Here is a 13,813-nt window from a genome sequence, read left to right on the forward strand (position 1 = left end):
TTTTTAAAAAGGAAATAGTTGGCATAGATTTAAGCTTGCATGCAGGAAACTTCCATTTAAAATGTCTAGGTACCTGCCCTGCATCTTCTGGAAGGCAGCTCAGCAACTTGGTGCCAACGTTCTTCTTTAAAATCGTAACACTCCACACTGCGGATAGCTTTTGGCGCTTGCCCTCCTACCACTACCATCAGCTTTAACAGAAGCAACATTCACAAAGTCAGATTCTCAAATGGAAAATTAATTAAATTAAATTAAATTAAATTAAATTAAATTAAATTAAATTAAATTAAATTAAATCAAGTCAGATTCTCATTAAATGAAAAAAATATCAAGCAGCCACTGACAATGAACAACAAAAAAGACTATCTACAGTACTATTCCATTGCTCGGAATGACATATCCACAATAAAATGAGCAAGGATTCAAAAGGTCCAAGGAAAGCCCTGCAGATATGAATATGCTGCAGCCCTAATTGACTTGCCCATGTAAACAAGTAAAAAGCGGAAGGAAAAATTCCTCCTGTACTTCCTTATCTTTTGAGACCATTTTGTTGGAGAACATCTTTGGAGACTAAATTCTACCCAGAGAATTCCCACTAATGAAAAACTGAGAGGTTAGCTTCCTTTTCCTATAAAGCAATTATCTTAGTTAAGAGAGGATTTTCTTTATGAATTACAACTCTATTATTTGAATCTGTCTGATACCACATAATGGCTTCCAAATTTTCTTAAACAAAAGGTAAAGCCCCACATTCTGAAGGGCATTAACTCTAGAACATTGCAATGCTCTTCCCACAGCAGTTATGGAGGGCTGATTCAAAAAAGTTCCTTATGAGCTGAGATTATGCCCCTGTGGACAAGGGGCTATTGAAACTACAGCTCATGTCCTGCTATACTGTACCTTCTGTAAGGACTCACGAACCCATTTTATAATTCCCTATTTGATAAAATACCCGGGGAAATTCTGATCTTTTTTATGTATAGTTGTTGCTATCTGATCAGTATGATTTAGTTTCTTTGAATGTAGCTAAATTTTGTTATACTGTCTGTAAAATTAGGCAGACTTTGATACCCCACTGATGATCCTACCATTAATATTATCATGTTTTGTTTTATTTCATTTTAATGCATTTTTATTTGTATTTGTACAAATTTGTATTTTATTTGTAACTCTGGTCTGTGACTAGAATAAAATACTGATTGAAGGTAAAGCCCTATGTTAATAAGAATGTAGACATACTCAACAACATTTTGTATGCAGCTGGATACTGAAAATACCTCTCTGGCTGCTTTATTAATTTCACTAGATAGGTTTAAGTAGAGGCTAGACCATTGGATATGCTTTAATTGTATGCTACACTGGAAATTAGAATTAATGACATAAATGACCTCTTCCAATTCTATGATTTTATATTTTATTTCAATTATTCCCTGAATTTATATGTTTTTAAAATAAAAAGACCCCTGACTTAAATCACATACCGTACCTCCATGACGTGTTTTAACTTTTTTTCATATAACCCAAGGCAATACAAAAAGGAAGCTCATGTAAGTGACAGGCTTACTTTTGGAAGACAGGCAGGTGTTCTCAACCTTGTTCGTGTGGTCTTCATCAGAGCTCTTTGCTCAAGTGGCAACAAATGATACTTCATTGCTTCAATTAGGTAATCTTTACATGCACTGCTGTTTTTAACAAGTATCTCTTCTTCAACTCTCTGTGAATTAGACATATTGATGCAGTCTTAACAAGAAAGAACACGCTGACTAATTTGCATGAATGTAATTTTCATTTAATCATTAGTCTTGAATTGATTCAGTGAGAACTTTAAAACAATTGTTTTTCCAACAATTATTGCCAAATAAAAACAAGCTGGTTGAAAGCCAGAGGTAATAATAACCTAGTAGCCAGGATATAGAATAGAAACGACACCTACACAACATGTAAAGTATGATGATAAATTATATATCTATTTTTATTTGTGAAGTACTCCTTGAAATATTCTCCTATAATAATAATACAGAATTCTTCATTGATATAGATCAGTGTTTCTCTACCTGGGCAACTTCTAGATGTGCTAATTTCAGTTTCCAGAATTCTCACCTTGAGAGACCAGGGAATTCTGAAAGTTGAAGTTTGTGTGTCTGAAGTTGCCCAGATTGGGGGACTCTGATTCAGACTTTGTTTTTATATTCCTCTAATTTAACCTTCCTGTGCATGATGCCCTCAGTTGATATAATCCTCAAACCTACAAGCCCAATGTGATTGTGCAAGTTGGTCCAACCCTTCTAGAAAGCACCAGTTTGTGGAATTTTGTTATGTTTACTCAAATTACACCAGCTTTTATCTTGCACTATAAAAGAATAAAAGACCAAGAATGAAATGCTTCCTGCTAATTACCTGGACCAAATATTCCTTTGAGAGCAAAGGTAATCGAACATGTTCCATCAGACGTGCCATGAGTTCTTGCCTCACATCTTTGTCATAGTTAACCCAAGCTATCACTGCTTCAAATACCTTGTGTAAAATAAAGACAGATTATGAGTTCTGCATATGGTTTGCTTGACAGATGTATATAGAACTCTGTTATTCTGCCCATTTTAGAATTCAGATTGAAAGAGACATTTCCAACAGGAGCCAGTACAGATACAGTAAGAGGCAGCTAGAAGTGCCTCATCTATTTTTCCATTCTCTCCACCCATTCATCTCTTAAAAATGAGAGCACACAGCTCATATAAAGTTTTGACATAGCTAGACCAAATTAATGTGTTTTAAATGGTAACAATAACTTACTAAAATCGGCATTACAAAGAATGACACATCTAATTTCCCTTCTCCCTAAGCATTCTTCTTTTTCTGGCTCTTCTCTAAGCAACAGAGGGGTCTTCTCCATTATCTCCAACTACTAATAAGCCAGCTCTAAGGACAACATCCATCTGCTCAAGGAAAAACAATTGTCAAAAAAGGGGGTTCTTGGAATTTCACTTGTCTGATGGTAAAAGGCAAAACATAGGCTGCACATGTAGGCAAAGCATCCTGCAACTACTGGAAGAGCCTACTTCCCTGTTTTGAAAAATAATTAATGTAGATGGAATTTAAAGGTTATGTATAAACCCTCATCCTGTTAGCTTTCATAACTGGGTTTTAGTATTAGAAAGAAAACTCAACATATATTTTCTGTAACTTGTATTTCAGTTCACACTCAGACCCATATTATTTAGCCCTATGTGACCATGTGTATCTAATACCATCTCTGCATACTGTGTTTTTTTTCTTTATGTAAATTTGATTTATTGTTAAAACATTTATCCATACCAAAGCTACGTGGTGGTGGTGGTGATTTATTTATTTAAATTTATTGGCCACCCAACTCCAATGGAGTTATGTTGACATAACTCCACTGGCTAACAGTCTACTTCCAAGCGCAGTTCAAAATGCTGGTGCTTATAAAGCCCTGTATTATTTTAAATCTTTGGCAAAAGGGCATAGGAATATGGACTGATGCATACTATGATCAAAACACTTTTTCAGATGCTCCTATTACCTAGGCGGGTAGCAACAAAATACAAAACCTTGCCTCTTATGGCAGCCCCAATATGGAATATGAAACTACCTCCTCAAATAAGTTCATTTTGTGGTGGTGAAATGTGGCCCTTCAAATGTTGCTGGACTCTCATTCTCTGCATCTCATTCCACTGTCATGCTGGCAGGAGCTACCAGGAGTTACAGCTCAGCAACAACTAAAGGGCTACAGGCCGCAACTCCAGAGGAGTCAGACTGACATCAGGAGCCCCAGCCCATTTCTATATCTGCTGCAATGGTACATGCATAGCTGAAAGGATCAGAGTTTGTGGCACAATGTTGCAACACCACTTTCATCATTCTGAGAAAAGCAGCAACTTTCTGTTTACGCTGCTGGCTACAGATACATTATCTGTGGCCCATACTAATACCAATTTCATGTCAGAGAAGTATAGGTAGGTCTCAATTAGTATGGTTAATGAATCCCACGAAATGGTCACATTATGTGAATTTGTACTATGCAAAGTGATATTTCTATGGAAAACATGGTAATTGGTTCTCGATGGAAATAGGCAATGAAATGTTTAAACATAATTTTTATATGTATATTAATACTACAGTCGGATAAAAAGGATATACTTACAATATAAATTTATTGTTAAAAAGTCACAGTTATAGAAAGAAAAACAAAAAAATAACAAAAAACTTCTAAATATCAGTCCTAAAGATAAGCTTATATTGATGAAAGCATCTTTATTGTCTCTCATTCTCCTTGAAGATGTTTGCAAACCATAAAAAGCTGATGAAACTTTACTTTTTTTTAATTTGCCCTGCATGTTTTATAATATTGCATACCATAATCTTATCCCACTTTAGTGTTGCTATGACTACATGTTGTTCAGTTACATCAATTTTTTACACTAATATAATTACGAACTCTTCTTTTTTAAACTTGTACTATTTTCCTTGGGCAGAATCTTCCTTTTCTCCACTTGCACACATGAAGATGAGTAGCATCTAAAACCCCAACTGAAACTCCACATGTGCTAGTCTCAATTGCTCTTGCATTAACTGAATTTTGGATTGCATTAAACATAATCTGGCCTCAATTTACCATTCACACTAAATCAAATATTACATTATTCCAACTCGCACTAATTGTGACCTACCTGTATCCAAAAGCTCTAAAATTATCCAATTTCATTATGGCTTTTACTCTGCTAATGTATGGGTACTTAATGAAGTGGTGTGATTGTCTTATTGAAAGCAGAGCAGTATGCAAACCGAGTAATGAATACAACTCTTATCAGAGTTACCTCAACTAGTTTCTATAGATGTGGTGCTATTATAGTTAACACTGCTTCTAGCTACATTCAACTGGTTTGTCAAATATTCCAAAGTTATTGGGCTGATCTTTATCTTATTCCATCAAAGTATCATTTCTCATCAGTTAATGCAGAGTTCCCAATCAAGAATAGAAATAACCAGCAGACAAAATACTTGTCTAAACTAGGAAGACCACATATGGTCAGGTTCAGACGAAAAACATGCAAACTCCAGTCCCTGCTTAGTCATGATGCTCATCTAGCAAGCCATAAATACCCACCCTAATCTGTTTCACAAGGCCGTTATTAGAATAAACTGGAGGAACTATGCATACACAATCTTCAAAAACTCAGTGGAGTGGCAGAAATAAGCATATTCCACAACTTCCCCCATTTTTCATAAGAATCCAAGTAGCTAATCAACAACTATTTTAATTGGATGATCTCTGATGTGGGTAAATGGAAGTTGTGCATCCATTCTTGCCGTACATGACCTCTCAGCAGCTTCTGATACCATTGACTATGGTATCCTTCTGGATCGGCTTAGGGGACTGTGGGTGGGTAGCACGATGCTGTGCTGATTTGCCTCCTTTCTCCATAGTCAATTCCAGTCAGTGATAACTGGGGAGGAGAGGTCCCACCCTCAGCCCCTGCTATGTGGGGTGCTGCAGGGTTCGGTGCTCTTCCCTCTCCTATTTAATATCTACATGAGATCGCTGGGTGACCTCATCTGCTGCCATGGGGTGAGGGTTCATCATATCATCATTCAAAATTAGAAAGTTCTGACCTTACTGGAATTGTTTTGCTCTTGGAATATTTCTGGCAAAAAAGGGACAGCATCTGACCAATCTAGTCAAGTCAGAACAGAACAGCTCATTTCAAACTCACACTTGCATCTGAAACATTTTGCACACTGCTACATGATTTCATATCATTATGTCCAAATTAGGAGGATATTACCTTACCTTTTCCTCTGATGCTATTGTTAGTTTGTCACTGGATATTAAGCTGCACACCTGTTCTACACCAAGACTAAGAAATTCCTCACCCAGTACAACCTCAGTAAAGTGCTGTTCTGTTTCAAGGGGAAAAAAAAGTAAACATATACATTGCAGCAATATAGGAGGCATTTCATCCTTATAGAGATTTAGGAAACACACAATAGTTTCCTTCCAGTTATGACTGCGGGAGCACACAGCTCACGTCTATGAAAGAAGAATGTCATTTAAAATGTGGAAATCTCCTTCATAAAACCAGTTAGAGTTTGTGTGCAACTACAGACATAATTACTAAGGTAAGGCCACTACATTTAGAAGATAAGACTGACAATAAGATCTTCATTTGGAAACCTGTATTAGGTAATAAGGTTCAAAAACTGAAATTATGGCAGTGACTGGAGAAACCCTATTTCATATACAGGGTGTCCCAAAGTCTTAGTGCAGAACTTAGAACTGCACTAAGACTTTTAGGACACCCTGTGTATACTTTGTTTGTTGAATACACTTGAAGCAGGTTACAAAGCACTCATACACTATCAGCATACACAAACAAACATAAGTAAGTATAATAGATGAGCTGTGCTCTAATTGATGGTGAGTGGGGTTAACAGTTTATCCTTGGGTGCTGGGGGGGGGTCACGTTTGGTGGGTTTGTTTGAATTTTGTAAGCCTCCCAGAATCACTTGTATGAGGTAGACAGCTATAAAATCATATAAATAAATAAAATAAATGAATAAGGCAACATTAGAACATGAGACAGAAAAATAAATGTATCCATTTAAAAACAGATCTTCCAATTCTGTAAAAACAAAGAAAAAATCTGATCACAATCAGTGGTGCTTAAAAACTCTGGATCAATTTCCTCAGTAAATGAACAAGTTTCAGTACTTGTGTGGAGAACTGATCACATTTTAGATCATATTTGCTATATTCTTATGTGATTTATCTTACTAGTTGTTACTATCTTATTGTAAATATTTGCTTCATTTCACTTTGGTTTTGTCCTTTTCAATTTTAAATTTTGCTGGTCATTGACATAATAAAAATGATTGGTCATATTTATGCAGAAATATTGAAAATTCAAAAGAGCTCACAAGCTTATAAGCACCGTTGTATTGGTTGCCAGTTGATACACAAAGTTTCAAAGCACTGTCTTAAACCCAGAAAGGGAAGGAGCTTGGCAGATTTCCAGTGGAAAAGAATTCCACAATTCCATCCATCTCTGGTGTTTGGGCATATGTGCCAAAAATTATATAGCCAAAATGGTAGTGCTTGCATGCATGTTGGAGGTAATGGCAGGAGACACAGTGGAATTGTGGGCAAAAATATCTGGGGACAAACACATTCTAAGAAGGAAGAATGGAATAGGCTGATTGTTAGGGAGAAAAGCTGAACTCCATGCGGGAAAAAGCACTGGGAAGGTATTTTGCTAATTATCATCATTTCCTGCACCTTCTAGTTCAAGGAAATAGACACCCATGAAGGCAGGTGACTGTGCAGGTACTCACCCACAACTCGCTCCCAACAATCTGTTTGTGTTGCTTGAACTGGGCCACTGCAACCCCCCATTGCTGCAGGACTAGAGGCTTGCCCAAAGATCACTTATGTGCCCTAATTGCATAGATTAGTGGGGAAAACCTACATTAGGAGAGAACACCATTGGCCGAGTCTCATTTTTAAGCTCTTGGCCCTAAAATAATGACTGGAATTCTTATGCAGTATTTTCTCAATGGAAAGACACTGTCTCCCAATTCATAACTGGAAATCTTATTACTATGTGAAGTATGTCTGAACTCACTATTTTTATCTGTAAAAGTAACATAGGAAATGAAGGGTATTGAAATTATTTTCTATAAGGTGGACTCCATAGATGCAAGCATACATATACACAAGATTAATACAAGAGGAAAAACTCTTCACACAAGCCTTTGAAAGTACAGTGGAGAAGAGCATTTCCCCAAAATGGTAGCTGGCCAGATAAAACTCCAATTCCATTTGCCATTTTATCACTATTATAGCTACAGTATTCTGGGAAATGGAATTACTTTGTATTGGATTGCCACATTAACAATAATTCCTACTTTATTCTGGCAAATTGAATCCTATCTATTGGATTACTACATTAATAATATTTTAAGAAAGGGAAAAGGGGCCAGTTTTCAAAGATTTAATACTGGTATGTACAACTTTAAAGGTCTATTTTAATCTTGAAAGTTAGGTTTTGAAATATATTCAGCCCCCCTTTGGATCGTTTACTACTATCAAATCATCAAACAATTTTTGTTTGCTTACCCTACACCTTTAATTTCTCCATTGCAATTTACATTCTCTTTGATATGAGCGATATGAAAAGGCTTCTCCAATGTTAAAAATAATATCACAATCCTCACAATTATTTTTAGAATTGAAGTTGCACTTGCCTGCGTATGTGTTGGCCTTGTTCAGAAGCTCCGTGCACGCATGCACATCAGCAAATGCCCGAATGCCCAAGCAGTTGACAGGATGAAGCTGAGTTTCCAGGAAATCACAGCAACTTTTCTTTACATCCTGCAGCTGCAACAAACCAGCCGCTGGGAGCAGTACCTGCAACAACCGGAACAAGGGGCTTCAGTGTCATCAGCAAGAAAGGGAAGAAACATCCACCTCACTCTGATGCACAGGTTTAGGTGGGCAGAGATTCAATAACTGATGGGGGGCTGCATTTTAAAATCATGGAGTGATTTTAAAAGCCATTTCTAAGTCCAAGAAGGCCTCTATTTGGGTTAACTACTTTTATAACTAACAGGTAAATCCATACTATGCCTCTACCTTTATTCTGTTAGATTCTAGCTTTAGAATCTTAGGTGGTAGTCAAGAATTGGCAGAACAGGACAGCAGTAACACTTCTAGGCTGCATTTTGAGAAATGAATCTTGGCTCAAGAGATCGGGATATATGTGATATCCACGCAGATAGGCTTTGCTCCTCTGACATTTTTTCATTCCAGCAAGCCAGGAATCAGTCTAGGAAGTTGCTTGCATACCTTACTTAAAACTTATCAAACAAGGTTTGGATTTGGAAGTCACGTTCAAGTTATAGTTCCGAATCTTACCTTGTCTGGAATAATTCATTTCGTAGTGCTTGCAAAAACCTCAATGATTTTCCCAGGAATGCACACTGCTACTTGAGAAACGTGATCAGATACATTATAATTGGACCATCAAACATCTTTCAAACAGGTAGGACTGGCTAACAAAATGTATTGGCAGATATGTGGATAGGATAGGACAGAATATAGCAACTAGAATTTAAAAAGGAAAGTCCATTGGCAGTTTATTATTTCCTTGGCTTCCCCTCCAATATTCTATAATTTCACACTCATTTTGATTTGTGGGTAGCTACTGTAATAGATGAAAAAAAGCAAGCAGCTCTCAAATTTAGCAGTTTTTTTCCCCTTAAAACAAGTAGCTATCAAATGTAATTTACCTTTGTTCAATACTGTTCTAACAACATTTTATAGCATGATACCCAGTAATATCACTGACAGCCTTTTATTACTACTCTTTATTCCTATATTTGGATCCAGCTGTTAAATTCAGAAAACATATATAACTTATTTATCCAGGGGGCTGGACAACTACAGAATCAGAAGTCCTAGCAGATTGGTGAAAGATTAACATGGCACAGCATCACACATAAGACCTTCATAATAATGGAACAATGTTATTTGCTTGCGTTAGTTTAAGACAACTTAAAGAAAAGTTTCTTCCTTGTATTAAACTCTTTATGGTTTTGTACTGTCATAAATATTCCTACACTGCATTTGAAAATTTGAACGTAACAACAAAGATTGCTAGTTTTAACATAAACACAACTGAGAGAACTTGAGCTTAATTACTAAATCAGGATTCTCATTCAGTCTTCCCTAGACAAGATTAAAAATGAATCTTTCAGATTCATTGAACTGGTACAGAGCTGCAGAGATGCCTCAAGCAGAAATACTTGCGATTACACTACTTGTCTTTGAAGAACCTATGAGTCAGGATAAACAGCTGTAATGGTGGGTGGGCGGCGCTAGAGAAAGCTAAAAATACAGATTGACATCTGTAGCATGCAGTGGAAAGCTAATACTTTACATTTCAAGCCAAAAGGCTATTAACATTCAGTTGTTTCAGATGTAAATGATTTTAGAAACAATTTGCTACAAATGTAGGGTTTACTAAAAAGTGAAATTTCAATTATTAAGGTAACATTTGACATTCAAATACAATTTACAGACATGGTAGGTAGACTTGTTTAAAATGCTCATATTATTCAGCAGCACTGTATCAGTGCACTGTATTGCTTCCAAATATGTACACAAGGGCGGTTCAATATGTCTGTATTCTAAATGTCCTAATGCCCAGAGTAACTCTACCTAAAATACACACAGAACGCTATTTAGTAATGACCCAAACTCCATTTGCTTTTTTAGGAATAAGTTGCTGTCTATAGGCATAGCCAAAAAATCAGGAGTCTGGTAGTACCTTTTCCAATTTACAAATGATATTAAGCTTTTGTGAGCTACAGCTCACTTCTTCATTTGCATAGAGTGGCTAGGCTGATGTTGATTTTAAATTGGGATGAGGTGGGGGGGGGGAAGTGCTACCAGATTCCTGTTTTTTTTTTTTTTTTTGCCACCATATACTATACTAATATAGCTCTCTTCTGCATTGGCTCTGGGGACTGGGAGTTGGGGGCACTATTTTTTGGTACAGGTAGTCCTTATAACTGCAATTGAGACCAGAATTTCCACCGCTCAGTGATGGCAATTCCTGCAGTCCTGGTTGCCATCATTAACTGAATCCCATAGTCATTAGGCGAGGCAACTACCTGCCAGCTTCCCACAACCAAAGTCAGTGGGGAAGCCGGCAGTAAGTTGCAAGTCCCATGCCAGCCGGCAGATAAGTGGCTACTGCTGGGTGGGGGAGTAATGGAGGATGGGGGAGGATCAGGGAGGGTGCACGAGGATGCACAAGAGGCACTGCATGGGTCAGGGAGGGTACAAGGGGGTGCACAAGAGATGTGGTGTGGGTCAAGGAGGTTGCATGAGGGTGCCAGGGGATATGCAAGAGGCATAGTGCAGGTCAGGGAGAGTGTGCAAGGATGCAAGGAAGTACATAAGAGGTGTGGGCTGGGTGCACAAGGGTGTGCAAGAGGCATGATGCAAGTTGGGGAGCATGTGTGAGGGTGCAAGGGAGTGCACAAGAGGCGCAAGTTGGGGATTGTGCACAAGGGCATGAGGGGTGTGCAAGAGTCACCACACAGGTCAGGGAGAGTGCACAAGGGTGTGAGGGGAGTGCGCAAGAGGCATGGTGTAGGTCGGGGATGGTGCGCAAGTGGTCGGTGTGGCGCAAGCACTAGGAGCTGGGAGATGGTGCATGGGTGGGGGAGACTTAACCCAGGAACTTACAACCTTCCCTGCCAGCCTCTCCACTGACTTTCTGGGGAAGCCAGCAGGGAAGATTACACATGGCAATCATGTGATTGTGGGGTGCTGTAACCAGTCATAAGTGTAAGTGATTGCCAAGCACCCAGATCTTGATCATGTGACTGTGGAGGTGCTGGGATGGCCGGAACTCCAAGGACCAGTCGTAAATGTTTTGTGTGTTTTTACAGTTTTTAATGTGTAATTGTTTTTATGTATTTATTTTTTAATTGTTGTACACTGCCCAGAGTCACCTTGTGTGAGATGGGCGGCTATATAAATATGATAAATAACATAAAATAAATAAATAAATGGTTGTTATTTGGGGTTTTATTTGGAGAAGAGATTGAAGACTGAGCCTTTCAAAAAGAAGAGAAAGGAATTCAAAGTGGACTTATCAGATCAAGGTTAAATTGTTCATGTTTTGATCTTGGATTGTTAATACTGAATTTTCTTTTTCTGACCAGGACTGTAAGACAATGATTTATACCTGTAAAAGTGATTTATTTGGTTTAGTTTGAAACACATATGTGATTATTATTGGTGTTTTGTATGCTTAAGGGGAGAGATCTTTTAAGTTTCACTTCTCAGAAAAAAGCTAAAATACAAAATTGACCTATTTGTTTAAGCTTAAAATTTATAGTTTATTATTGCTGGCACTCTTAATCCTTTTGCTGATTAGATTGATTGTTGAATATTTTTTATAATTCAGTTATTATTTAGGGATGAGAAAGGGGATAAAGAGGGTTGTTTTTTTTTTTTTTTTTAGTAATAATAGAGGTGTTAAGTTACTATTAATACATATACTTGTTTGGAGGGAGGGGGGAGTCTTTTACATTTCTTTCTCTTTTCTCTTTTTCTTTTTCTTTTCGTTTGTAGGTTTTTTAGTTTTGTATTAGTTTTTATATATATAAACTTTAATAAAAATATTTAAAAAACAGAAATCGGCTAATGTCTTATTAAAAGGGATATACAAATAACAAACCAAGAGAGTGACCTGGATAATTTTCCTATATTGGATGTATAAAAGAGCCTTGTTAAAGCTTTGAAGAATTTTGTGAGAAGGGACAAAAACAATGAAATCAAGTTCTAGGACATTATTTGAAGGGACTAAAGATCAAGATTAAATTCCTTCCTTTTACTTCTAATAAACTTGATTTATTTGATCAAGGTTAACATAGATATGTTGCTGTCTCTAGTAATCCTTAATGGACTTTTGCTGACATCAGGACTGAAATGATGAGACTTTAAGTATTTGTTTATAGATAAGAGATGGGATATGGGAAAAGGAAATCATTTGTACTTTAAGAGAAAGTGATAAGTTACTAAAATTGTTTATACTTGTTGTGATGAAAGAGGAAGTCATTTCTTTATATATTTTCTTTTTTTTAATATCTTATTTTTCTTTTTTTCTTTTTCTATTTTTTCTTTTCTGTACCTTCCTTTTTTTTTCTCTTTTTTAGTTTGTATTAGTCTGTATTGTTGTAACTGTAATTTCTAATAAAATTACTACTGTATATAAAAAAAAGACAGGACAAGGAACAATGGATCTAATGTTAGCTGGACATTCTAACGATAGAAGGATTCAACAATGGAACAAACTGCTGGGGAAATTTGGCTACAGGTGTTTAAAGTGAGGCTGGATAGTTATCTGTCAGGTATGGTGTAGTAATAGATTCCTGCAGGTGCTGGAAGTCCCAGAAAAATGCAATATGACTTTCCAAAAGATTGACAAAATATTTCATAAGAAAGGGAAACAAAATCAGTGTAGCTTCCTCCTGCACACACTCATTATTAGTCAGCAACTGACTACAGCTGGATATGAAAATTTTCATATCCTAGCTAAACAAACACAAAGGATTGTTTTAGCTGCCATTGTTAGTTCATGTTAGAAATTGTGGCATATTCTTATATTCTCATTTAGTACAACAGTGCCCCCTACTGTATTTGTTCAATTGTTCCATATCATGAAGCCTGAATAGACTAACTCACCTTTTCAGCAAGGTATGAATAGAAAACATACACTCTTCCATTTACATAATAATAGTTTTTTTGGTTCAATAATAGTGTTGTTTTTCAGAATGGATTGCTGACATAAGAAATGAAGGCATTGCACTATTGAATAAAATAACCTCCATTAAGAAGCTTGACTTTCAATGTCAGATTGTTATGAAATGTGATTCTACTCTCAGTCTTACTTTTTCTAACATTATCTACTCTTTCTCGGGCCATTCTCCCTGAAATGACCTGTGAACTTCTCCAGCATGTAAACAGTTCAGGTAGATTAATTTTATCTAGAAATCTGTGTATAGAATTAATGTTGTTGCTTTGTCCTCCCATTCTTCTCCAAATATTGTATTGTTTAAAAAGGGCTAGGGCTAAATATAGGATATATATGTCAGCATCTTTGTGTTTTTTGGATCTTCATAACATTTATAAAATTATGTGTTTCTCAAATTTGAGCACAAAAATCCAAAGTAATTTCTAGGAAGAAGGCTTAGAATTCCCAAGTTGGGCAGAAAGAGG

The 13,813-nt window shown here is 36.7% G+C and overlaps 1 protein-coding gene across 7 annotated transcripts in view; it reads right to left on the reverse strand.

Annotated features, from left to right (window-relative positions):
- KLHL2 (kelch like family member 2) overlaps nucleotides 1-13,813 on the reverse strand; it is a 65,042-nt gene that overhangs the window by 16,675 nt on the left and 34,554 nt on the right. For all 7 annotated transcript variants that reach the window (XM_088132643.1, XM_088132625.1, XM_088132611.1 and 4 more), the window contains 5 exons: nucleotides 8,263-8,425; nucleotides 5,810-5,919; nucleotides 2,398-2,514; nucleotides 1,565-1,714; nucleotides 74-191 (listed from right to left, as the gene is read on the reverse strand). In XM_088132643.1, the coding sequence (XP_087988769.1) occupies nucleotides 74-191; nucleotides 1,565-1,714; nucleotides 2,398-2,514; nucleotides 5,810-5,919; nucleotides 8,263-8,425 (658 nt within the window). The remainder of the gene's footprint in view (nucleotides 1-73; nucleotides 192-1,564; nucleotides 1,715-2,397; nucleotides 2,515-5,809; nucleotides 5,920-8,262; nucleotides 8,426-13,813) is intronic.

Source organism: Python bivittatus, unplaced genomic scaffold, assembly GCF_059951505.1.
Source record: "Python bivittatus isolate LINGU-HERP-01145 unplaced genomic scaffold, Pbiv_v1 ctg000070_np1212, whole genome shotgun sequence".
NCBI classification, from domain to species: domain Eukaryota; kingdom Metazoa; phylum Chordata; class Lepidosauria; order Squamata; family Pythonidae; genus Python; species Python bivittatus.